General features: G+C 36.4%; 1 protein-coding gene across 1 annotated transcript in view; it reads left to right on the top strand.

Moving 5' to 3' along the window:
• Positions 1-24,942, top strand: part of SCN1A (sodium voltage-gated channel alpha subunit 1) — a gene marked incomplete at both ends in the record, with an annotated part of 93,624 nt that overhangs the window by 31,162 nt on the left and 37,520 nt on the right. The window contains 6 exons of the mRNA XM_082841567.1: positions 5,240-5,620; positions 6,875-7,007; positions 7,810-8,048; positions 9,453-9,626; positions 11,212-11,568; positions 13,096-13,578. Of these exons, the coding sequence (XP_082697693.1) occupies positions 5,240-5,620; positions 6,875-7,007; positions 7,810-8,048; positions 9,453-9,626; positions 11,212-11,568; positions 13,096-13,578 (1,767 nt within the window). The remainder of the gene's footprint in view (positions 1-5,239; positions 5,621-6,874; positions 7,008-7,809; positions 8,049-9,452; positions 9,627-11,211; positions 11,569-13,095; positions 13,579-24,942) is intronic.

Below are 24,942 nucleotides of genomic sequence, written 5' to 3'. Positions count from 1 at the left end.
TACTTCTCCTTTTTCATTTCTAATTCTATTGTGTTGAGTCTTCTCCCTTTTTTCCTTGATGAGTCTGGCTAATGGTTTATCAATTTTGTTTATCTTCTCAAAGAACCAGCTTTTAGTTTTATTGATCTTTGCTATCGTTTCCTTCATTTCTTTTTCATTTATTTCTGATCTGATTTTTATGATTTCTTTCCTTCTGCTAATTTTGGGGTTTTTTTTGTTCTTCTTTCTCTAATTGCTTTAGGTGCAAGGTTAGGTTGTTTATTCGAGATGTTTCTTGTTTCTTAAGGTAGGATTGTATTGCTATAAACTTCCCTCTTAGAACTGCTTTTGCTGCATCCCATAGATCTTGGGTTGTCGTGTCTCCATTGTCATTTGTTTCTAGGTATTTTTTAATTTCCTCTTTGATTTCTTCACTGATCACTTCATTATTAAGTAATGTATTGTTTAGCCTCCATGTGTTTGTATTTTTTACAGATCTTTTCTGTAATTGATATCTAGTCTCATAGCATTGTGGTCGGAAAAGATAGTTGAAACAATTTCAATTTTCTTAAATTTACCAAGGCTTGACTTGTGACCCAAGATATGATCTATCCTGGAGAATGTTCCATAAGCACTTGAGAAAAATGTGTATTCTGTTGTTTTTGGATGGAATGTCCTATGAATATCAATTAAGTCCATCTTGTTTAATGTATCATTTAAAGCTTGTGTTTCCTTATTTATTTTCATTTTGGATGATCTGTCCATTGGTGAAAGTGGGGTGTTAAAGTCCCCTACTATGAATGTGTTACTGTAGATTTCCCCTATTATGGCTGTTAGTATTTGCCTTATGTATTGAGGTGCTCCTATGTTGGGTGCATAAATGTTTACGATTGTTATATCTTCTTCTTGGATTGATCCCTTGATCATTATGTAGTGTCCTTCTTTGTCTCTTCTAATAGTCTTTATTTTAAAGTCTATTTTGTCTGATATGAGAATTGCTACTCCAGCTTTCTTTTGGTTTCCATTTGCATGAAATATCTTTTTCCATCCCCTTACTTTCAGTCTGTATGTGTCTCTAGGTCTGAAGTGGGTCTCTTGTAGACAGCAAATATATGGGTCTTGTTTTTGTATCCATTCAGCCAATCTGTGTCTTTTGGTGGGAGCATTTAGTCCATTTACATTTAAGGTAATTATCGATATGTATATCCCTATTCCCATTTTCTTAATTGTTTTGGGTTCATTATTGTAGGTCTTTTCCTTCTCTTGTGTTTCTTGCCTAGAGAAGTTCCTTTAGCATTTGTTGTAAAGCTGGTTTGGTGGTGCTGAACTCTCTCAGCTTTTGCTTGTCTGTAAAGGTTTTAATTTCTCCATCAAATCTGAATGAGATCCTTGCTGGGTAGAGTAATCTTGGTTGCAGGTTTTTCTCCTTCATCACTTTAAATATGTCCTGCCAGTCCCTTTTGGCTTGCAGAGTTTCTGCTGAAAGATCAGCTGTTAACCTTATGGGGATTCCCTTGTGTGTTATTTGTTGTTTTTCCCTTGCTGCTTTTAATATGTTTTCTTTGTATTTAATTTTTGACACTCTGATTAATATGTGTCTTGGCATATTTCTGCTTGGATTTATCCTGTATGGGACTCTCTGTGCTTCCTGGACTTGATTATCTATTTCCTTTCCCATATTAGGGAAGTTTTCAACTATAATCTCTTCAAATATTTTCTCAGTCCCTTTCTTTTTCTCTTCGTCTTCTGGAACCCCTATAATTCGAATGTTGGTGCGTTTAACGTTGTCCCAGAGGTCTCTGAGACTGTCCTCAATTCTTTTCATTCTTTTTTCTTTATTCTGCTCTGCAGTAGTTATTTCCACTATTTTATCTTCCAGGTCACTTATCCGTTCTTCTGCCTCAGTTATTCTGCTATTGATCCCATCTAGAGTACTTTTAATTTCATTTATTGTGTTGTTCATCATTGTTTGTTTCATCTTTAGTTCTTCTAGGTCCTTGTTAAATGTTTCTTGCATTTTGTCCATTCTGTTTCCAAGATTTTGGATCATCTTTACTATCATTATTCTGAATTCTTTTTCAGGTAGACTGCCTATTTCCTCTTCATTTGTTAGGTCTGGTGGGTTTTTACCTTGCTCCTTCATCTGCTGTGTGTTTCTCTGTCTTCTCATTTTGCTTATCTTACTGTCTTAGGGGTCTCCTTTTTGCAGACTGCAGGTTCGTAGTTCCCGTTGTTTTTGGTGTCTGTCCGCAGTGGCTAAGGTTGGCTCAGTGGGTTGTGCAGGCTTCCTGGTGGAGGGGAGTAGTGCCTCTGTTCTGGTGGATGAGGCTGGATCTTGTCTTTCTGATGGGCAGGTCCATGTCTGGTGGTGTGTTTTCGGGTGTCTGTGGCCTTATTATGATTTTAGGCAGCCTCTCTGCTAATGGGTGGGGTTCTGTTCCTGTCTTGCTAGTTGTTTGGCATAGGATGTCCAGCACTGTACGTTGCTGGTCATTGAGTGAAGCTGCGTACTGGTGTTGAGATGGAAATCTCTGGGAGATTTTCACTGTTTGATATTATGTGGAGCTGGGAGGTCTCTTGTGGACCAGTGTCCTGAAGTTGGCTCTCCCACCTCAGAGGCACAGCACTGACTCCTGGCTGCAGCACCAAGAGCCTTTCATCCACACGGCTAAGAATAAAAGGGAGAAAAAGTAGAAAGAAAGAATTAGTAGAAGTAGAAAGAAAGAAGGAAAGAAAGAAAGTAGGGAGGGAGGAAGGAAGTAGGGAAGGAAGGAAAGAAGGAAAGAAAGAAGATAAAGTAAAATAAAATAAAGTAAGATAAAATATAATAAAGTTATTAAAATAAAAAATAATTATTAAAAAAAAATTAAAAACGAAAAATAAAAGGAAGGATAGAGCCCTAGGACAAATGGTGGAAGCAAAGCTATTCAGACAAAATCTCACACAGAAGCATACACATACACACTCACAAAAAGAGGAAAAGGGGAAACAATCATAAATCTTGCTCTCAAAGTCCACCTCCTCAATTTGGGATGATTCGTTGTCTATTCATGTATTCCACAGATGCAGGGTACATCAAGTTGATTGTGGAGCTTTAATCCGCTGCTTCTGAGGCTGCTGGGAGAGATATCCCTTTCTCTTCTTTGTTCTCACAGCTCCCAGGGGCTCAGTTTTGGATTTGGCCCCGCCTCTGCGTGTAGGTCGTCGGAGGGCGTCTGTTCTTCGCTCAGACAGGATGGGGTTAAAGGTGCCGCTGATTCGGGGGCTCTGGCTCACTCAGGCCGGTGGGGTGGGGGGGAGGGAGGGGCGGCGGCAGAGGCCAGCGTGACGTTGCACCAGCCTGAGGCGCGCTGTGCATTCTCCCCGGGAAGTTGTCCCTGGATCCCGGGACCCTGGCAGTGGCGGGCTGCACAGGCTCTCAGGAGGGGAGGTGTGAATAGTGACCTGTGCTCGCAAACAGGCTTCTTGGTGGCAGCAGCAGCAGCCTTAGCGTCTCATGCCCGTCTCTGGGGTCCGCGCTTTTAGCCGCGGCTCGCGCCCGTCTCTGGAGCTCCTTTAAGCAGCGCTCTTAATCCCCTCTCCTCGAGCACCAGGAAACAAAGAGGGAAGAAAAAGTCTCTTGCCTCTTCGGCAGGTCCAGACTTTTCCCCGGGCTCCCTCCCGGCTAGCCGTGGTGCACTAACCCCCTGCAGGCTGTGTTCACGCAGCCAACCCCAGCCCTCTTCCGGCGCTCCCGACCGAAGCCCGAGCCTCAGCTCCCAGCCCCGCCTGCCCCGGCGGGTGAGCAGACAAGCCTCTCGGGCTGGTGAGTGCCGGTTGGCCCTGATCCTCTGTGCGAGAATCTCCCCGCTTTGCCCTCTGCACCCCTATTGCTGTGCTCTCCTCCGCGGCTCCGAAACTTCCCCCCTCCGCCACCCGCAGTCTCCGCCCGCGAAGGGGCTTCCTAGTGTGTGGAAACCTTTCCTCCTTCACATCTCCCTCCCACTGGTGCCGGTCCCGTCCCTATCCTTTTGTCTCTGTTTATTTTTTTTTCTTTTGCCCTACCCAGGTACGTGGGGCTTTCTTGCCTTTTGGGAGGTCTGAGGTCTGCCAGCGTTCAGTAGGTGTTCTGTAGGAGTTGTTCCACGTGTAGATGTATTTCTGGTGTATCTGTGGGGAGGAAGGTGATCTCCGCGTCTTACTCTTCCGCCATCTTCCCGGAAGCCCAGCCAAAGCAATCTATGTGTTATTCTTTTCTGATAATTCTTTCAGTGTATCCCTTCTGGCTTTGTGCAAAGCGATTCTTTGTTTTGTACCTCGCCGCTGCTGAGCTCTACAGATCCCACTCCTTCCACACAGTTCGCCAATTCCGCGGGCCTTACTCAACTTATGAATTTTTATCAACTGAATTGACTGCTGTGTTTATTATATTTAAACCTATCCTTTCTGTACATAGTTATGAGAAAATCTTAGTTTGCACTGGTAAATCTACAGTGGGGTGTAGTTGAGATAACACTGCATTGAAAGTCAGGGGACCCAGATTCTCACCTGAACCTGTCTGCTGGTACTTGTTGTAACTGCTGACATTTCATCTTTCTGGTCTGCAGCCTTTTTAATGAGAAAAAAAATTGTAGATAACTGATCAGTAATCTACAACTCTTTGGTTATTTTATATTGTTTTTTCATCCCTGACTACTTTATAAACTATCATGCATGCTTCTGAAAATATTAGTCATGGTATACTTTATCAAAAAGCACATCACTCTGAATTTCAGAAGTCTTCAAGTTCCAACAACACTGTGCCTTTTAGCTGAAACAAGAACAATAATTAATTTAAAGTGATTTTAGAAAGATGGACTAAAACAATTTGTGAAAAGTGTTAGAATTTCTTGACGGGAAAGAGCAACGGAAACAAATGTGCCCCTGTTAAGGTCATGCTACTGATATTTATTGAGTGTTTACAATGTCCATAGTAAGGTACTAAAGATGCTTGCTTTTGAATATGAAATATGGTGGTTCAGGGTTTTGTTTTTCAATATCTTTAAGTTGCGATCTATCTCCCCAGTCATTAATGTCAAGGGCTAGAAATCGTCTCTTAGAAAAGTAATTTAATTTAATCCGAATGCACATAAAACGAGAATGTTAATCAAAAAAGAATGAGTCACATTCTGTTTTGAATGCTGAAGTCCCCTTCAACTTAATCTTGCAAAATAAAAGCACATTCCAAATGGCCATATTAATATTATTTTATTATTATTTGTTTTTGGTTTCAAACTTTCAGTCTTTGTTGAGCATCCGTGGCTCCTTATTTTCTCCAAGGCGAAATAGCAGAACAAGCCTTTTCAGCTTCAGAGGGCGAGCAAAGGATGTGGGATCAGAGAATGACTTTGCTGATGATGAACACAGCACCTTCGAGGATAATGAAAGCCGCAGAGACTCCTTATTTGTGCCTCAACGACATGGAGAGCGACGCAACAGTAACCTGAGTCAGACCAGTAGGTCGTCCCGGATGCTGGCTGTGTTTCCAGCTAATGGGAAGATGCACAGCACTGTGGATTGCAATGGTGTGGTTTCCTTGGTTGGTGGACCTTCAGTTCCTACATCGCCTGTTGGACAGCTTCTACCAGAGGTGATAATAGATAAGCCAGCTACTGATGACAATGTAAGGAAGTTTTAAATAGTTCAGGCATGGCTGGCTCATTATTGCTGCACCAGCCAGTGTTTCTACAGAATGGAACCCCTTGAGAATGATACCTGGTTGGTCAAGCTGTGAATGCACCTGCATCTTTTAATATCTTTAAGAGAGTATCCAACTAAAACTTAAGGCTTCAGCACCTTCTTGCATAACACCTGAATGCATTTACTTATTAAACGTGCTAAGGATTAATTAAACACAATAGTAAATGACTGCTTCCAGTTGGAGGATTTGCTATATACCCATGCTGAACTTAGACAGCAGGACATCCTCTAAAGCTCTGGTGTAAGAGTAAATGAACGATTCTTATGTTTAACTGTAAAGGGTGTATAATAAATCTTTCCAACGGATTCTTCAATATAGCTCTGCTTTAGTTTAGAAAATTTTCAAGAACACTGTGCCTAAATAGATAGCTTCAATATTATCTTAAAATTTCTAGTACTCATATTTGTCTTACTAAAAAGAAAATGCTGATATAGGTCTTCTCAAAACTAATCTGAATGAAGAGACACAAATAAAAATATTAATACAGGCAGATAAAAGAATTGTCTGTGTACAAAGTTATGTTATGTGTTTGTGAATGTGTACCCAGATGAGGAATTTCTAAACATATGCTGCCTCTTATTAGACTTGGAAATATATCAGCATGGTGAGGCATGACTAAGTCAGAATTAGATGACTTATTGCTTTGGTACCCTGGATGAAACTGTTGTCCATGCAGCATGTGTTGTTATTTTTTTAACATACAGTTTGTGTTGTCAATGATCATCTATGTCTTTTGTCCAGAAAATGAGATGGCAGCTACGAGTGTTGTAATTATTTGTACTTCTTTAAAATAAAGGGCTACCTTCTCAACATAAAATGCCTTGATCATTTAGATGTTGTTTCAAATCAGTACCTTTTACTATTAGTTCAGAAATAAGGAAATTGTTAAATATGTCTCTCAAATTTATCAATCATATCCAAATTACATTATGTCTCATAAAATTATGAAATCAGAGGGTAAAAAAAAACAACCCTCAGTTTTTGCTGTATGAGTAAATGGTTAACAGTTTGGACATTCCAGGCTAATGATACAATAAGTCAGCAATGTCTGCCATCACCAATTAACTATGAACGTGCATGTCGCATGTGTTTCATGAATTTCACAGCGTCACATTGGTTGTTCACTTATCATATTGCTCAAGTTAATCATTTAATACATTAGCATTTTCTTTACAGGGAACAACCACTGAAACTGACATGAGAAAGAGAAGGTCAAGTTCTTTTCATGTTTCCATGGACTTTCTAGAAGATCCTTCTCAAAGGCAAAGAGCAATGAGCATAGCCAGCATTTTAACAAATACAGTAGAAGGTTTGTAACAAATTCCGTTTCCGTTTCCGTTGTTTTCACTGAGCTTATATTGTCTCATTCGAAACGAATGTCTCTGTGAGTTGGAAGCAGTGTATTCTAAAGAGAACATAACAGGTCTTTTTTAAGAGTTATTTGTTATACTTACTCCTGTATTCTAGAAGCTTTAAAAAAAGTTACTTAAATTCCGTGATATTGAAACTAAAGAATGCATCCTGTGTGTGGTAACTCCTTGAAAATGCAGAATAAAGCATTTCTGTTAGGGGTTTCTAATCCCATTAGTCATGGTGTTCCTCTCTTCTGTTCCACTTAGCGTAGGACTTCCTAAATACTCTCAAGATTGGAGGGGAGGAGTGGGTCATTCTCACAAAATAAAAACAAATTAAAAAGATGATTCTTGGCTCTACCCTTTCTCTCTGTCCTATGTCTTATAGCCTGAGGATGACACCATAGCCAGACATTAACATAGGATTACACACAGTCTACACTACTCCAACCCATATTCTTATTGAGACTTCATTTAAAAGACCATTCACTTAAGGCAAAGTATGGAACCACAGGATCAATGCATAAGAGAAGAAAACCATTCTTTGCTACCTCTGTTCTATGTTTATGTGTGAAGAAATATTTTGGGCCGTCTAAAGATTAAATTGTATAGTTTTTTTAAATCAAGTATAAAAGAGGTTGACTGTCGCAAATGGAAATGTGTTGGTTACTAAAAAGAAGTCTAGTCGATTTGAAAGGAATATATGTGTGTAAAAATATCTTTTGGTGGTTGTTTTTATTTATTTTTTTTTAAATCTAGAACTTGAAGAATCCAGGCAGAAATGCCCACCCTGTTGGTATAAATTTTCCAACATGTTCTTAATCTGGGACTGCTCGCCACATTGGTTAAAAGTGAAGAATATTGTCAACCTGGTTGTGATGGACCCATTTGTTGACCTGGCCATCACCATCTGTATTGTCTTAAATACTCTGTTCATGGCCATGGAACACTATCCCATGACGGACCATTTCAATAATGTGCTTACAGTAGGAAACTTGGTAAGCATATTGGAAGGTAAATGTGTTCAGTCTTCAAACTTTCTGTTTGAGAAACTCTTTACATTTAATAACTTACAGCAGTCTTTCCACCACCCTTTCTAACTCCTGGCTCCCAAAAGATGGGAATTATATCTAGCTGGATATATCCTACTTTTGCCAAAAATAACAGTCCTTAAGATCAAAGCAGAAACTGAGAAAGAGAGCAATAGGCACAGGCCTACGGTACTACTTGAAAAGTCAATATTGTTATTTATAACTATTTAAAGCTACAGAAGCAGTCCATAGTTTAAGGACACACTTTTTGAAATGATGTTATCACAGTTTCCCTACCTGTAGAAGGCTAAAATAAAATTACAGATCTTTTTATCTTACTTAGTCATCATCATTATAAGCAATAGTTTAACAACTCAAAAATGTCTCCAGCTTTTCCACTTCCAGGATCTAGGTAGACCATGTATTGTTTAATCCATCTATTTTAGATCAAATCCATAAAATATTGAAAACGTCCAGTATATTTTGTGTATTATATGATTAACAGTGCCACTTTTGGTGAAGGTTGCCACTAAATTCTTTCTCTTCTGTGCTTAAAAACCATAAATTATTAAAGTGTTTGTCTGTTGACTCAACATAGGAATATTAGGTTTTATTTGCTGAAAGAATGGTCTCTAAAATAATGTATGCATTTTCCATAATATTTGTTTTACGGTTTAAGGTTTTTGATGGTGGAAAGCAAAACATGTAAAGCATCCTGAATTATAGTATTTCTATTTTTAAAGCTTTAGTATTTATATAAGTTTAACCAAAAAGTTTGTTTGGATTTTTCTGTAAGATGTTACATAAGAGGATTGGCCAACCCAATACTATGGAAGTAAATTAATTTTTTTCATGTGCATAACAAATACTGATAATAGTAATGCACTTATTATAATATAGTTACATATGTATAATGACAACTATCTGATTAGAGGGAAATGTGAATAAGCTTATAGATACATAAAACTGTTTATGGGAAAATCTTGTCAGTAGCTGTGCTGTATGAAGTCTGAAGGAAAATGCAGTTTGATGTGATGGAAAGAACACTGGTTAAAAATAGATTTGCTCTCAATCCTAGTTTTGCCGTTTTCTAGTTGATATTCGGCAAATCATTGCACCCATCTGAAGACTTGTTTCCTCATCTGTAAAGTCATGGTTATAATTCCTGCATTATGTGTTTAATAGCGTTTCTGTTGAGGATAAAATGAAATAACTTATATGAGAGCTTTTCATCAACTATAAATTACTATGCAAATGTAAGCTAGTAATATAATCATGACTAGTATAAACATTTTGTTCTAAGAGCAAATATTATGTCATTCTACTTTATCATTATCTGATGGAATTAGAGTAACTTTGTTTTGATCTTAGGTTTTCACTGGGATCTTTACAGCAGAAATGTTTCTGAAAATTATTGCCATGGATCCTTACTATTATTTCCAAGAAGGCTGGAATATCTTTGATGGTTTTATTGTAACGCTTAGCCTGGTAGAACTTGGCCTGGCCAACGTGGAAGGATTATCAGTTCTCCGTTCATTCCGATTGGTAAAACAAAACAGCACAAAGACAAAAACCTTTCCAACAAGCATCATAGGTTTTACCACACACCATTAACATTTTAAGTTTTTGTGTGACATTTGCATTGTCAAAAACAGTCCCTAAATGGAAAAAAAAACTGTTCCCACTTATTTAGAAAAAACTTTATTGCAAAAATCCTAGTCACATAAAGTTTCATATATTGCTGAGTTACCATTCTGACTAATTATTGTTTCTAGATATGACTATAGTTAATATTTCTGGATCTAAGAAAATATTTTAATGAAAATGTATCACATTTTAATAGGGCTTTGAAAATATAAACACCCTTATATAGTGGTGGATGACAACCAGATATAAGATGTGCATGTAGAAACTCTTCCTAATTCTACCTCTGGAAAATATGCTCCTTCCCAAAATCAGACAAGAGAAATCTGTAGGATTACTTGCTATGTCCACTGATTCACATATATGTCCTTGCAAATCAGGGAAAGAATTATAGTCATGGGAAGTATTCCAGGTTTTTAAATGCAGGTACATCTAGCTATGTCAGTGTTCCAAAGGAGCATTATGAATAATAAACACTTTTCTCTACTTATAGCAGGGCTCAATGTGATGGTACTTTGCATGCTGTTGACAAATGAGTATCTTTGAGCAGAGATCATTGAGATCACATGTTAATATTAGTGTCAGGCCTGGTATGCCTTACAACCACCTTCACAAAACAAATTAAGGACAGTTGGTCCCCAGTAATCATTAAAAATTCACTCTCAGGGAAATTGATCTCAAGGTTAAAATATGGAAGAATCAGATTCTTCCTAGGGGGAGTCCAAAAATTAGCCATGCACCTGAAAGTCATCAAGGGCAGGGCAGATGTAAGAGAGTCTTTTTGTTTTGGTTTTTCTGTTTGTTTTGTTTTGTTTTTAGATAAGAAGCTCCCAATGGGAAGACCTTTACTTCTTATTTGGTAAAGTGCAACATTTGCTCACAGCTCTCTGTCCTTGATAGATTAGGAAATGTGTCTTGGAGTAAAGACAAGCACTGACACAAAGACATCCAGACAGCCTGCTCTCCATGCCTTTTGCTTAGGAGAGTGGTGCTATGACAGTGCAGTGGCACCAGGTCATTTCTAATTGGTTAAGGTCCAGAGGTGGATGGATTTAAAAGTTTGGAAAGCAAAGTGCAAGAATGCAAGGTGGCTCTTGCATATTTCCCCAGTGAAGATTGGTAGATTGTAAGTTCTTCAGTCAGTAGTGGGTAGATGGTAAGTTCTGCAATCAGTAGTGGTCCAGGATATCCACTAGCTTTTTTTTTTTTAATGTCTTTTGTTATAGATATATCTTTCCTATTGAGGTATAATTGATATAACATTATATTAGTTTCAGGTATACAACATATGATCCAATATTTGTATATATTGCAAAATGATCACTACAGTAAGTCCAGTTAACATCCATCACCATGCTTAGTTATAACATCTGCATAGCAGATGTTGTAAGAAATTCAATTTTAATCACTTCTTAGTAAAGCTCAATATATGTAATGCTTTTAAAGATTGATCATAATAATATACATTATTTTTTTAATTTTCCAGCTCCGAGTTTTCAAGTTGGCAAAATCTTGGCCAACATTAAATATGCTAATAAAGATCATCGGCAATTCAGTGGGGGCTCTGGGAAATCTAACCTTGGTGTTGGCCATCATCGTCTTCATTTTTGCTGTGGTCGGCATGCAGCTCTTTGGTAAAAGCTACAAAGATTGTGTCTGCAAGATCTCTAGTGACTGTCAACTCCCACGCTGGCACATGAATGACTTCTTCCACTCCTTCCTGATTGTGTTCCGAGTGCTGTGTGGAGAGTGGATAGAGACCATGTGGGACTGCATGGAGGTCGCCGGTCAAGCCATGTGCCTTACTGTCTTCATGATGGTCATGGTCATTGGAAACCTGGTGGTATGTACCCATTTAAGAAATGTGTTTCAGAAATACATTAAGAGCATAATGAAATGATGACCATTTTGTCCAAAACAAAGACTATGATTATTAATTTTAATATCAAAGTATCAAAGTCTATTACCTTTGATACACTTGTAGTCTCACTTTGACAACATAACCATATAGCAGTGACCATACAATATTTATACTCAACTCCATTTTGTCAATCATTTCATGTGAATTCCAATAGGGTATCATATTGAAGACAGGTCTAGTAGGAAATGTTGGGAACATTTCATAAATTCAGATCCAAGGAAGGGAGAAGTCTGAAGAATAAACTTAGAGAAAGCTGAGTCTTACTTGACAGTATAGTACTAAAAAGTGGTGCCTTTAAATGTTCCTAGTTATTTCACCTTTTCCTTGCCCCTTCATGGTAGTTAGCATTCAGTCACTCTATGTCATATGGCAGATGCGTGAACCAACCTGGATTACCAATCCTTTAGTGGCTCTATTAACCAAACGAAGGTTGGCTAATGATGCCTGAGATTACCCAAATGGAGTAACTGATCAATCTTCTCTCTTAAGTTTGGAACATTACTGTTATAGTATAGAAATATATAATATACTCCGAAGGATATGTACATTAATATTACAGTCTCATGGAAATATTAGCGACTGATTATGAACAGTTGCCTAATTAGTGAACAGTGGAGTATGAGAAATGCAGTAGATCAAGAAAACATGTGTTGATGCCTATGTTAAGCTCATAATTCTCGTTCTGGGTCATAATGGTTATTTTTCAATTAATATCCAATTTAATATCTCTCTTCATCAAAAAAAGAAACTAAAATGCATTTAAAGGCATAATTTTAAACACTAATGAATTTTAAGTTTAGAACTCTTATACAGAACATGTATAAATCTTGTTTCTTATATTCGTACAATTTTAAATTTAGTAAAACCATAGGTCAGCTCATTCAGCATCTTCATTTTATAAGTAGGGGAACTTGAGACCAACAGAAATCATGTCTTTGCCCATGGATGAACAGTGAAGTAGCTATTGAACCAGACCACAAATTCAGATCACCCAATTTCTTTTTTTTTTTAAATTAATTAATTAATTTATTTTGGCTGCGTTGGGTCTTCATTTCTGTGTGCGGGCTTTCTATAGTTGCAGCTAGCGGGGGCTACTCTTTGTTGCAGTGTGTGAGCTTCTCCTTGCAGTGGCTTCTCTTGCTGCAAAGCATGGGCTCTAGGCACACGGGCTTCAGTAGTTGTGGCGCACGGGCTTAGTTGCTCCACGGCATGTGGGATCTTCCCAGACCAGGGATCAAACCCATGTCCTCTGCATTGGTAGGCGGATTCTTAACCACTGTGCCACCAGGGAAGTCCCTAGATCACCCAACTTCTGATCACTGTGCTGTGGTGTTTCTTGTCTAGTTGTTAGAACTTATAGTTTCCTCCACACTTCGAGAAATAAGTGATCTCAATCTGCTCTTCTTCACATTGGGGTGAGATTATAATGATGTTTGTATTATTTTTAAGGTCCTGAACCTCTTTTTGGCCTTGCTCCTGAGCTCATTTAGTGCAGACAACCTTGCAGCCACTGATGATGATAATGAAATGAACAATCTCCAAATTGCTGTGGATAGGATGCACAAGGGAATAGCTTATGTGAAGAGAAAAATATATGAATTTATTCAACAGTCCTTCATTAGAAAACAAAAGATTTTAGATGAAATTAAACCACTTGATGATCTAAACAACAAGAAAGACAGTTGTATGTCCAATCATACAACAGAAATTGGGAAAGATCTTGACTATCTTAAAGATGTAAATGGAACCACAAGTGGAATAGGAACTGGCAGCAGTGTTGAAAAATACATTGTCGATGAAAGTGATTACATGTCGTTCATACACAATCCCAGTCTTACTGTGACTGTACCGATTGCTGTAGGAGAGTCTGACTTTGAAAATTTAAACACAGAGGACTTTAGTAGTGAATCAGATCTGGAAGAAAGCAAAGAGGTAAGATTTTATAGATGTGGGTGGGTATAAATGTATATGTGTATACTTGTATTATATTGCCTGTATTTATGATTATATATTCTCCATGTAGAATATTTTTGCCATCATATAAAATATTTTTTCATTGAAGAACCAAAGATTTAAGCTCAGTGAGGTGATTAATAAATTGAAGAATAATATATGTATAAGTTTTCTCATCCTAAGTAATGGATATTTGTTAGATAATGAATGAATGAATGAATGATCCAAGAAATGAACAAGCATCATCAGATTTAATCCTTGTAATAACCTCAAAGGATGTGTTATTTTTCTAACTTTTCAGATAAGAAAACTAGCTTAGGAAGTTTAAGATCATGTAGCTAATGAGGGGGTATAGCTGAGAATTGAATTCATAATCTTTGTTTATGCATTCTGTATATCTGACACCATACTCATTAGCTCACTTACATGGAAGAGAACTGAGCAACAAGAAATAGTCTATGTCATTCCTCCGATTAAAATTACACGGATCTGCATATTAATCTTCCAGGCTGCCATAACAATGTACCACACACTGGGTGGCTGAAACAATCAAAATGTATTTTCTCACATTTCTGGAGACTGGAAAGTCCAAGGTCAAGGTGCTAGGAGGGTCAGTGTCTGGGGAGAGCTCTCACCTTTGGGTGTGGATAGCTGCCTTCTGTGTCCTCATTTGGCCGTTCCTCAATGCATGGGCATATGGATAAATAGCTCTGGTCTCTCTTCTTCTTATAAGAGCACCAGTGCTGCTGGATTAAGATTGCACCCTTATGACCTCACTTAACCTTTATCACTACTTCACAGGACATATCTCCAAATAGAGTCACATTGGGAATTAGGGCTTCAAAATATTAATTTTGAGGGAACACAATTCAGTCCATAGTAACTGACTTAGAAATATTAAGCTAAAACTCTAATGGATATAAAAGATAATTCCGAAGAAGTCTAGAACAAACCACCTTCATTTCCCACTTATTGTGTGGAAGTCCCAAAAATGGTAAGGTGCCTTAGGTTACACAGTCCAAATTTTTAAATATTTATTTAAAGACTATTTTTTAGAACAGTTTTACGTTTACATAAAAATTGAAAGGAAGGCAGAAAAATTTCCACATACTCCCTGCCCCCCACACATATATAACCTCCCCCATTATCACCATCCCCTACCAGAGTGGTATATTTGTTACAGTTGCGGAATCTACATTGATGTGTCATTATCACCCGAAGTCCATAGTTTACATTTGGGTTCACTCTTGGTATTGTCCATTTTATGAGTTTGGACAAACGTATAAAGACATTTATCCACCCTTATAGTATCACACAGAGCAGTTTCATGGATCTAAAAATACTCTGTGCTATGCCTATTCATCCTTCCCTCTACGCTAACCCCTGGCAGTCACTGATCTGTAACTGTTTTTGCCTTTTCCAGAGTATTATATAGTTGGAGTCATATAATATGTAGCCTTTTCACACTGACTTCCTTTATTTAGTAATACACATTTAAGTTTCTTCTGTGTCTTTTTATGGCTTGATAGTTCATTTCTTTCAGTGCTAAGTAATATTTTGTAGTCTGGATGTTTAGTTGTCCATTCACCCACTGAAGGACATCTCGGTTGCTTCCAAGTTTTGGCAAATGTGAATAAAGCTGCTATAAACATCCATGTGCAGGTTTCTGTGTGGATATAAGTTTTCAGCTCATTTGGTTAAGTACCAGGGATGGCAATTTCTGGATGGTATGCTAAGTGTTTTGTTTTGTAAGAAATTGCCAAACTGTGTTCCAAAGTGGCTGTATAGTTTTGCACAGCCACTAGCAATGAATGAGAGCTCCTCTTGCCCCACAGCATTTGGTGTTGTCAGTGTTCTGGATTTTGGCCATTCTAATAGATGTGTAGTGGTACCCCATTGTTTTATAATTTACATTTTATGATGACATATGATGTGGAGCATCTTTTTATATGCTTCTTTGTCATCTGTATGTCTTCTTTGATGAGGTATCTTTTAAGAGCTTTGACCTGTTTTCTGATCAAGTTGTTTGTTTTCTTATTGTTAAGTTTTGAGAATTCTTTGTACATTTTGAATAACAGTCCTTTATCAGCTTTGTTTTTGCAAGTATTTTCTCCTAATATGGCTTGTCTTCTTACTCTCTTGACAGTGCCTTTCACAGAGCATATATTTTTAATTTTAATTAAATCCAGTTTATTAACTCTCTCTGTCATGTATTGTGCTTTTGGTATCGTATCTAAAAAGTCATCACCTTTTTCCAAGATCATTATATTTTCTCCTGTTATCTTCTAGGAGATTTATAGCTTTGCATGTTTACATTTAGGTCTGTGATCCATTTTGAGTTAATGTCTGTGAAGGGTATAAGGTCTGTGTCTAGATTCATTTTTTGCCTGTAGATGTCCAGTAGTTCCAGTACCATTTGTTGGAAAAGACTATCTTTGCTCCATAATATTGCCTTTGCTCCTTTACCAAAGATCTGTTGACTAGATTCATGTGGGTATATTTCTGGGGTTTCTATTCTATTCTGTTTATCTGTTTGTCTATTCTTTCACCCATACCACACTGTCTTGATTACTATAGCTTTATGTATGTCTTTAAGTCAGGTAGTGGCAATCCTGACTTTTTCCTTTTCCTTTGGTGTTGTGTTAGCTATTCTAGGTCTTTTGCCTCTTCATATACACTTTAGAATCAGTTTGTAGATATTGACAAAATAACTTGTTGGGAGTTTGATTGAGATTGCATTGATCAATAGATCAATATAGATCAAGTTGGGAAAAACTGACATCTTGACAATATTGAGTCTTCCTATTCATGGACATAGAATATCTCCCACTTTATTTAGTTCTTTGTTTCTTTCATTAGAATTTTATAGTTTTCCTCATATAGACCTTATACACATTAGATTTATACCTAAGTATTTTATTTATGCAGTGCTAACATAATGGCATTTTTTAATTTCAAACCCCACTTGTTAAATGTTAGTCCATAGGAAAGTGATGAACTTTTGTGTATTAACTTTGTAATCTGCAACCTTTTTATAATCACTTATTAGTTCCAGGAGGTTTTTGTTTTTTTATGTTTTGTAGATTCTTTGGATTTTCTACATAAACAATAATGTCATCTGCCAACAAAGACAGTTTTACTTCTTGCTTCCTAATCAGTTACGTTTTGTTTCCTTTTCTTGTCTAATTGCATTAGTTATGACTTCCAGTACAGTGTTGAAAAGGAGTGGTGAGAAGGGATATACTTGTCTTGTTCCTGATCTTAGTAGGAAAGCTTTTAGTTTCTCATAATTAAGTACAATGTTAGCTATAGGTTTTTCATAGATGGTCTTTATCAAGTTAAGAAAGTTTCTCTCTATTCCTAGTTTACTGAGAGATTTTTATCATGAACGGGTGCTATTTGTTGTCAAATGTGTCCTCTGCATCCACTGATATCATCGTGTGATGTTTCTTCCTTAGATTATTGATGTGATGGGTTACATTAATTCATATAGTCTAAATATTTTAAAATACTTTAAATACTAAATATTTAAAATATTCAGAGGATCAAATACTATCAACGATATTTTATTAGGGATAAAGTTCTACTAGAATATTACCATGTCCAAGGTAATGCATTTTGACAGTTGATCAAGTAAGATATCATAAGCATGTGAATTATTGCCTATGTCCCTTTAAAGATGTTTCAAGCTTTTATAAGTCTCTGAATAGGCTAAGTCATCCACTACTCTTCAGAATGGAGCTAATATCAGAGCTGGAAGCTGCCGCCTTGACCCCAGCCTGTGGGCTTCCTTAGGTAAATCAGATTTGTGTAATGATAGGGGGAGAGAAAGCATGTAGAGATGTAATTGTGGGTAGAGCCTCATTACATTTCACATGTCTATGGAAATGGATTTGGGAGATAAAAATTACAGATCATTTTTGCAAAGCATTGTAAAATTTTTTCAGGATTTTTAATTTGAATATTATTTCAGTTCAAACTTTGTTCATTAAAAACTTGAGTTTTGCTAAAGAATCTGATGGAGGCTGATTTTTTTAGTTGTTACCTTTATATTTAAAAAATTGGTTCTGAAGTTCTGTTAAACTTGGCAGTATTCTTCCTAGTCTGATTTTCTTTGTCTTGAATCTTCATACCTTTATTTAATATTTGATGAAGACTAATAACTACTCCATGCTATCTGTTGCATTAAAACATGTTTTTCTTTTTCTACTGAAGTATAGTTGATGGACAATATTATATGTTACAGGTGTACAATGTAATAGTGATTCACAATTGTTAATGGTTATACTACATTTATAGTTATTATAAAATATTGGCTGTATTTCCTGTGTTGTCCAATATTTCCTTATAGCTTATTTTCTGACTAATAGTTTGTACTTCTTACTCCCTTACCCCTATATTGCCCCTCCCTTCTTCCCTCTCCTCACTGGTAACCACTAGTTTGTTCTTTATATCTGTGAGTCTGCTTCTTTTTCATTTATTCACTGGTTTTTTTGCATTTTTTAGATACCACATGTAAGTGATATAATACAGTATTTGTCTTTCTCTGTCTGACTTATTTCACTTAGCATAATGCCCTCCAAGTCCATCCATGTTGCTGCAAATGGCAAAATTTCATTCTTTTTTATGACTGAGTAGTACTCCATTGTATGTATATGCCACATCTTCTTTATCCATTCATCTGTTGACAGACACTTAGGTTGCTTCCATATCTTGGCAATTGTAAATAATGCTGCTATGAACATTGGGGTGCATGTATCTTTTCAAATTAGTTTTTGTTGTTGTTGTTGTTTTCAGATATATTCCTGGGAATGGAATTGCTGGGTCATATGGTAGTTCTAATGTTAGTTTTTTGAGGAACCTCCATACCTCCATAACACATGGCTGCACCAATTTATATGCCCACCAACAGTGTACAAGGGTTCCCTTTTCTCCATATCCTCACCAACATTTGTTATGTGTATTCTTTTTGATGATAGCCATTCTGACAGATGTGAGGTAATATCTCATTGTGGTTTTGATTTGCATTTCGCTGATGACTTAGTGATGTTGAGCATCGTTTCATGTTCCTATTGGCCATGTGCATTTCCTCTTTGGAAAAATGTCTATTCAGCTCTTCTGCCCATTTTTTTAACTGGTTGGTTTTTTGTTTTTGTATTTTTTGATGTTGAGTTACATGACCTGTTAATATATGTTAGATAGTAACCCCTTATTGGTCATATCATTTGCAAATATTTTCTCCCATTCAGTAGGTTGTCTTTTTATTTTGTTGATGGTCTCCTTTGCTGTGCAAAGGCTTTTAAGTTTAATTAGGTCCCATTTTGTTCACTTTTGCTTTTATTTCCTTTGCTTTAGGAGACAGATCCAAAAAAATATTGCTATAATTTATGTCAAAGAGTGTTCTGCCTATGCTTTCCTCTAGGAGTTTTATAGTATCCGGTCTTACATTCAGCTCTTTAATCCATTTTGAGTTTGTTTTTGTATATGGTGTTAGAGAATCTTCTAATTTCATTCTTTACATGTAGCTGTCCAGTTTTCACAGCATCATTTATTGAAGAGACTGTCTTTTCCCCATTGTATGTTCTTGCCTCCTTTGTCATAGATTAATTGACCATAAGTGTGTGGGTTTATATCTGGGCTCCCTATCCATTGATCTATGTGTCTGTTTTTGTGCCAGTACCATACTTTTTGATTACTATAGCTTTGTAGTATAATCTGAAGTCAGGGAGCATGATTCCTCCAGCTCCATTTTTCTTTCTCAAGATTGTTTTGTCTATTTGGGATCTTTTGGGTTTCCATACAAATTTTAAAATTATTTGTTCTAGTTCTGTGAAAAATGCCATTGGTATTTTGATAGGGATTGCACTGAATCTGTAGGTTGCCTTGTGTAAGATGATCATTTTAATAATATTGATTCTTCCAATCCAAGAACATGGTATATATTTCCATTTGTTTGTGTTATCTTCAATTTCTTTTTCCAAGTACAGTTCTTTTGCCTCCTTAGGTAGATTTATTCCTAAGTATTTTATACTTTTTGATGCAATGGTAAATGGGATTGTTTTCTTAATTTCTCTTCCTGATAGTTTGTTGTTAGTGTATAGGAATGCAACATATTTCTGTATATTAATTTTGTATCCTGAAACTGTACCAAATTCATTGATGAGCTCTAGTAGTTTTCTGGTGGTGTCTTTAGGATTTTCTATGTATTGTATCGTGTCATCTGCAAACAATGACAGTTTCACTTCTTTCCAATTTGTATTCTTTTTATTTATTTTTCTTCTTTGATTGCCATGGTTAGGACTTCCAAAACTGTGTTAAATAAAAGTGGCAAGAGTGGACATTGTTGTCTTGTTCCTGATCTTAAAAGAAATGCTTTCAGCTTTTCACCATTAAGTATGATGTTAGCGGTGGGTTTGTCATATATGGCCTTTATTATGTTGAGATGTGTTAACTCTCTACAAATTGGGTTTATCATAAATAGATGTTGAATTTTATCAAAAGCTTTTTCTGCATCTACTGAGTTGATCATATGGTTTTTACTCTTCAATTTGTTAATGTAGTGTATCACATTGATTGATTTGCAGTTATTGAAAAATCCTTGCATCCCTGGGATAAATCCCACTTGATCATGGTGTGTGATCCTTTTAATGTATTGTTAGATTTGGTTTGCTAGTATTTTGTTGAGGATTTTTATATCTATGTTCATCAGTGATATCTTTGTCTGGTTTTGGTAGCAGGGTGATGCTGTCCTCATAGAACGAGTTTGGAAGTGTTCCTTCTTCTGCAATATTTTGGAATAGCTTGAGAAGGATAGATGTAAACTCTCCTCTAAATGTTTGATAGAATTCACCCATGAAGTCATCTGGTCCTGGACTTTTGTTTGTTGTGAGATTTTCATTACTCAAAACTATTTTATTACTAAAACCATCCATAATGAATACTTTTCTGCAAAAATTTGACATAATTTATACTCATACATTTTCATTTGTATTGATCAGGGCTAACAGGAACACTGATTTCTTTATTAAGCAGTGATCATCCACTGAACCACTGGAGAAAGTTCTATTTCTTCATACTCTGTCATTTTATATCTTCAAACACTGCATTAATTGAAAATTTAAATGTTTAGTAGAAACTTTAGAGATAATTTAATGCACTATTTCTCAAATTGTGAGTCATAACCCAGTAAGAGTTGATAAACCAATTTATTGTACCACTAATTTAAAATTTTTTTTAATTTAATAAAATAATGATATCAGAGCACATTGCACATTTAGGAAGAACTAGTGAGTGACGCTCTTGTTGCCTGTGCTGAACTATAATGCACTGCTTTTCTAATAGAATACAACCACTAGGTCCATGGGTGTAGGGCCTGAAGTTCAGGAGTTCTTAAGTGTAAGAAATGCTGTTTCAGCTCTTTAAAGGTAGTGATCATGGAGTCTTCCTGACCTAGGCAGAATGTGTGGCTTCTTTTTTGGTTCCCAGAGATATAAGGCACAAACTGTGGGTAATAAGCAACTCATGCTCTAGGCTCCTGCATCTTACAAAGTTATCATATTATTTTATTATAACCACTGATATGTATGTATGTCTCTCCTTTTATGTTGCAACGTATATACGTGTGCATTCTTGGTAAAAAGTAGGCACTCAAATCAAACTTTTCCAGCTCACTTAACTGTTTTTAATAGAAGCAGTTTGAAGGTATTCATCACAGTTACTCTGATGAGAGCATTCTTGAAAATAAAGTTTTATTTCCCATCATCCAGACTCCATTTCTCTCTTGATTCAATCCAATATTGAACTTTGTTGTTTTTATCTTTGTTAAACATTTCACCTTGTCAATTTATATTGGGCTTCAAGGAAAGTAATAATCCCTTATCTTTTTCCCATGAATTGCTGTTGAAATACAGTTGTTTCTCATCCAGTTGGTATTTTTATATTAAATACTGAAACTCCTATTCATCCCCATTACATTTCAATTTCTTTCATTCATTTTTGAATCTGGCTTTCTATAAATATTCTTTTATAGATTATTGTCCCAATTTTCTTTTACCATGTACTTTCTTTACCATGTCTTCCTTTTTGGTTAGAAATAAACCCATACAAAATTGTTTCTCTTCATTGCTCCCCTAGTCTTATATAGTACTCGCTTCGTCAAAGCAAGGCACAAATCATAAGATGCTCTGCTTTTAGTGGAATTAAACTGAAAATAGATACCCCAGAAGATGAAGATTCTTTATTCTACATTAGGAATGCAGCCTATAATACGTTAAAGTAGCTTTGCCATTTTGATTTTTCTGTTTTGGCCTTTACTCTTTTGCCTACCTTAATTTATTCAACAGTTACCATGTGCTAAGAAATGTATTAGATAATGAAGGATACAAATGAGCCATGATTCTGATTATATATGTACATATATGCATTTAGAAAGATGACTCTCTTCATAATTATATATGTATACAAATACACATATACATGTATCCACACACATACATACATTTGCATTTTAGAAAGATAACTTTCAACCTTTAAATATGCATTTCCATACTGGAACATACCTTATTGACTAAAAATATTACCTGTCATGACCTCTGTTTGACCTATTCCATTTTAATATATTAATGTTTCCATTCCTGAATTTCAATAATGAGTCTTATCTACAATGGGCATTATTGAAATTATATTAGTGCCTTGGGTTAAAATTACCAGTGCTTATAGTTTATTATCCATTTTTGAAGCATTTATTTTTAGACATGTGAGGCTATAATTATAAAGTTGTTGGTAATGGAGTATTCTCCGAAGCCAAATACTGGGTTATATAATTCTATTTTAGCCACATACTGTGTGACCTTACTTGACTATCCAATCCTCAATTTCCTCATCTCAAAAATGGGGATAAAATCACCTACTTTTGGGGGAATATTATTAAATGAAATAGTAAATGTAAAGGACTTAGCACAGTGTCTAGCAAATTGTAAGTATTCAATAAATTATTATTATTATTATTTCTAGTAGCCTTCCCAACACTCTGTTCCTGGTAAGTTTTCTCTTAAGAACTACTAGTAACATATTCTACTATTTGTCCTTTTTTGCTGTTTGCCTTCTGCCCTCTGTCATAAACTGTTTTACGTTTATCTGGAGAGAGTGATAAATTTTGTATTTTCTGTCTAATTTTTAAACTGTTTTCATTAAATTCTTGATAATGGTTAACATTTAAAATATTTTAAAAAACTATTTTTCTGAAGGGCATTCCAGTAAGAGGGAATAAATGAACAAAAACCTAGAGCTATGAAGCATAGAGTGTGTTTAGAAATAATTAGCAGTTTGCTGTTGCTGGGACATAAAATCTAGATGAAAGTAGAGGCATAAGCAAAGAGCGGATAGTCTGTTTCCAGGAAACCAAGAATAGACTGCTATGAAGAAACACTGTAAAATGGAGGCCGGTACTTGTTTTACTTCCTCCATAAGGTACATACTCATGCATCACTGTCCCCCATTCCAGGACAAACTTGAGAGCTATCTTTTATATATTTTCTCCCTTTTGGTCCCCCAAAGCAGAAAAGGCATAGCATGGGTCACATTTCCTCACGTTTTTAAGTCCCAATGGTCCTCAACCTTCAAAGAACATTCAGATAATCTAAAGTATTGTTTTTATTTTTTATTTTTTGCGGTACGCGGGCCTCTCACTGTTGTGGCCTCTCGCGTTGCAGAGCACAGGCTCCAGACGCACAGTCCCCGGACGCGCAGGCTCAGCGGCCATGGCTCACGGGCCCAGCCGCTCCGCGGCATGTGGGTTCTTCCCGGACCGGGGCACGAACCAGTGTCTCCTGCATTGGCAGGCAGACTCTCAACCACTGCGTCACCAGGGAAGCCCTAAAGTATTGTTTTTAAAACCTCATAAAGTTTCTTGACTCATGGAAATAAATAGCTAGAAATACGGGTTTCTGAATACTGAAAAATAATAGTAAAGAATGGAGGCTTGGACAGATTTTGAGGAGTTTTGAAAGCTGGGCAAAATCGCTGAGACTATGCAAAAGACAAATAAAGTCATATCTCCCCAATTAGAAAGTAAGTTGTTTTGGCAATGAATTGTGTTTTATATAATTTTAGTCCTCTGAAGCACCTACTGTAATGTTGGGTGCATGATAAGGACTCAATATCTTTTTGCGTTTGGGCTGATTTTTATGAATACTAGACTAAGAGTCTGGTGATCTTAACTCTATTATGGGCAATCACTAACTCTATATTATCCAGTTTCCTAATTTATAATAGGAATACATCTGTTCTGTGGTGCTTATAGGAATGTTATGAGGATCTAAAAGCTGTTTAGAGGTTAAAAGGACTCAAAAAACATAAGGTAGTGATAGCTACTGATAGCGAAATTACTACTCTAATCTGTTTAAATAAATACTTTTAAAATGAATTATTAAACTTAGGCCTCTTTGGAATAAAAACATCATATTATTAAAGTAGTTAGGGAAAAGTACGCTTGTTTTTGCAATGAGTGAACTCCAGAGTGAGTAAAAATGTCATTCGAGTCTTTGTATACAGTTCATGTTAGTAACAGGTATCATTTGTTGGATGCTCACCATGGACAAAGCACTGTTTATAGGGCTTTACATGTAGTGTTATGTCATTCAGTCTTCACACCATGAGACAGATACTATTATTCCAAACTTACAGGTAAGGAAATTGAACTCAAAGAGTTTAAGTAGCTTGCCAAAGTCACACAAATAGTAAGGATTGATCCTGACCTAGAATCCAGGCTGTCAGTTACAGTCTATGTTCTGAACCATTACATTAAATTTCCTTAACAATGTCTAAAAAGGTACTATATCTGACCTCTATTTGAAATGAATGACACTTTATTGAAGACCTAAGAATAGGTATCCACTGTAGAGTTGGTGTTGACTACCAAGCCCTCATCACTGGGCACAGGTTAATGGTATAGCCAGGAGAATCTCAGTCTCCCTCAGTCCTGGAGGGACCTTTCCCTCCTCTGCTGGCCTGTAATTTACACTGATCTGCTTCTGACCTGTGGAGTTCTCCTAATTACAGAGCGCTTTTCTTAGAAACTATGGTTACTTAAAGTTGTGCTTTAGGAAGATACCCTTCTGAGTTTAATTCTACCTATAAGAATCTTCCAAATAATTAGGAAGCACTTCTATGGTTACATCATTAGCTTATGAAGCCTTTGAGAACAGGGAAAACACCAACCATGTCTTACTCATCTTAAGTCCACAGCACATAAAAAATGTTTATTAAATGAATGAATAAATGCATAATGAACAGTTAATTCTAGATCCCATTTGTCCTCCCAATGATATTACCTGTGTTAAAATA

The sequence above is a fragment of the Leucopleurus acutus genome (assembly GCF_964270905.1).
Source record: "Leucopleurus acutus genome assembly, chromosome: 6".
Classification (NCBI taxonomy): Eukaryota; Metazoa; Chordata; class Mammalia; order Artiodactyla; family Delphinidae; genus Leucopleurus; species Leucopleurus acutus.
This window is presented reverse-complemented; position numbering and strand designations above follow the sequence as displayed.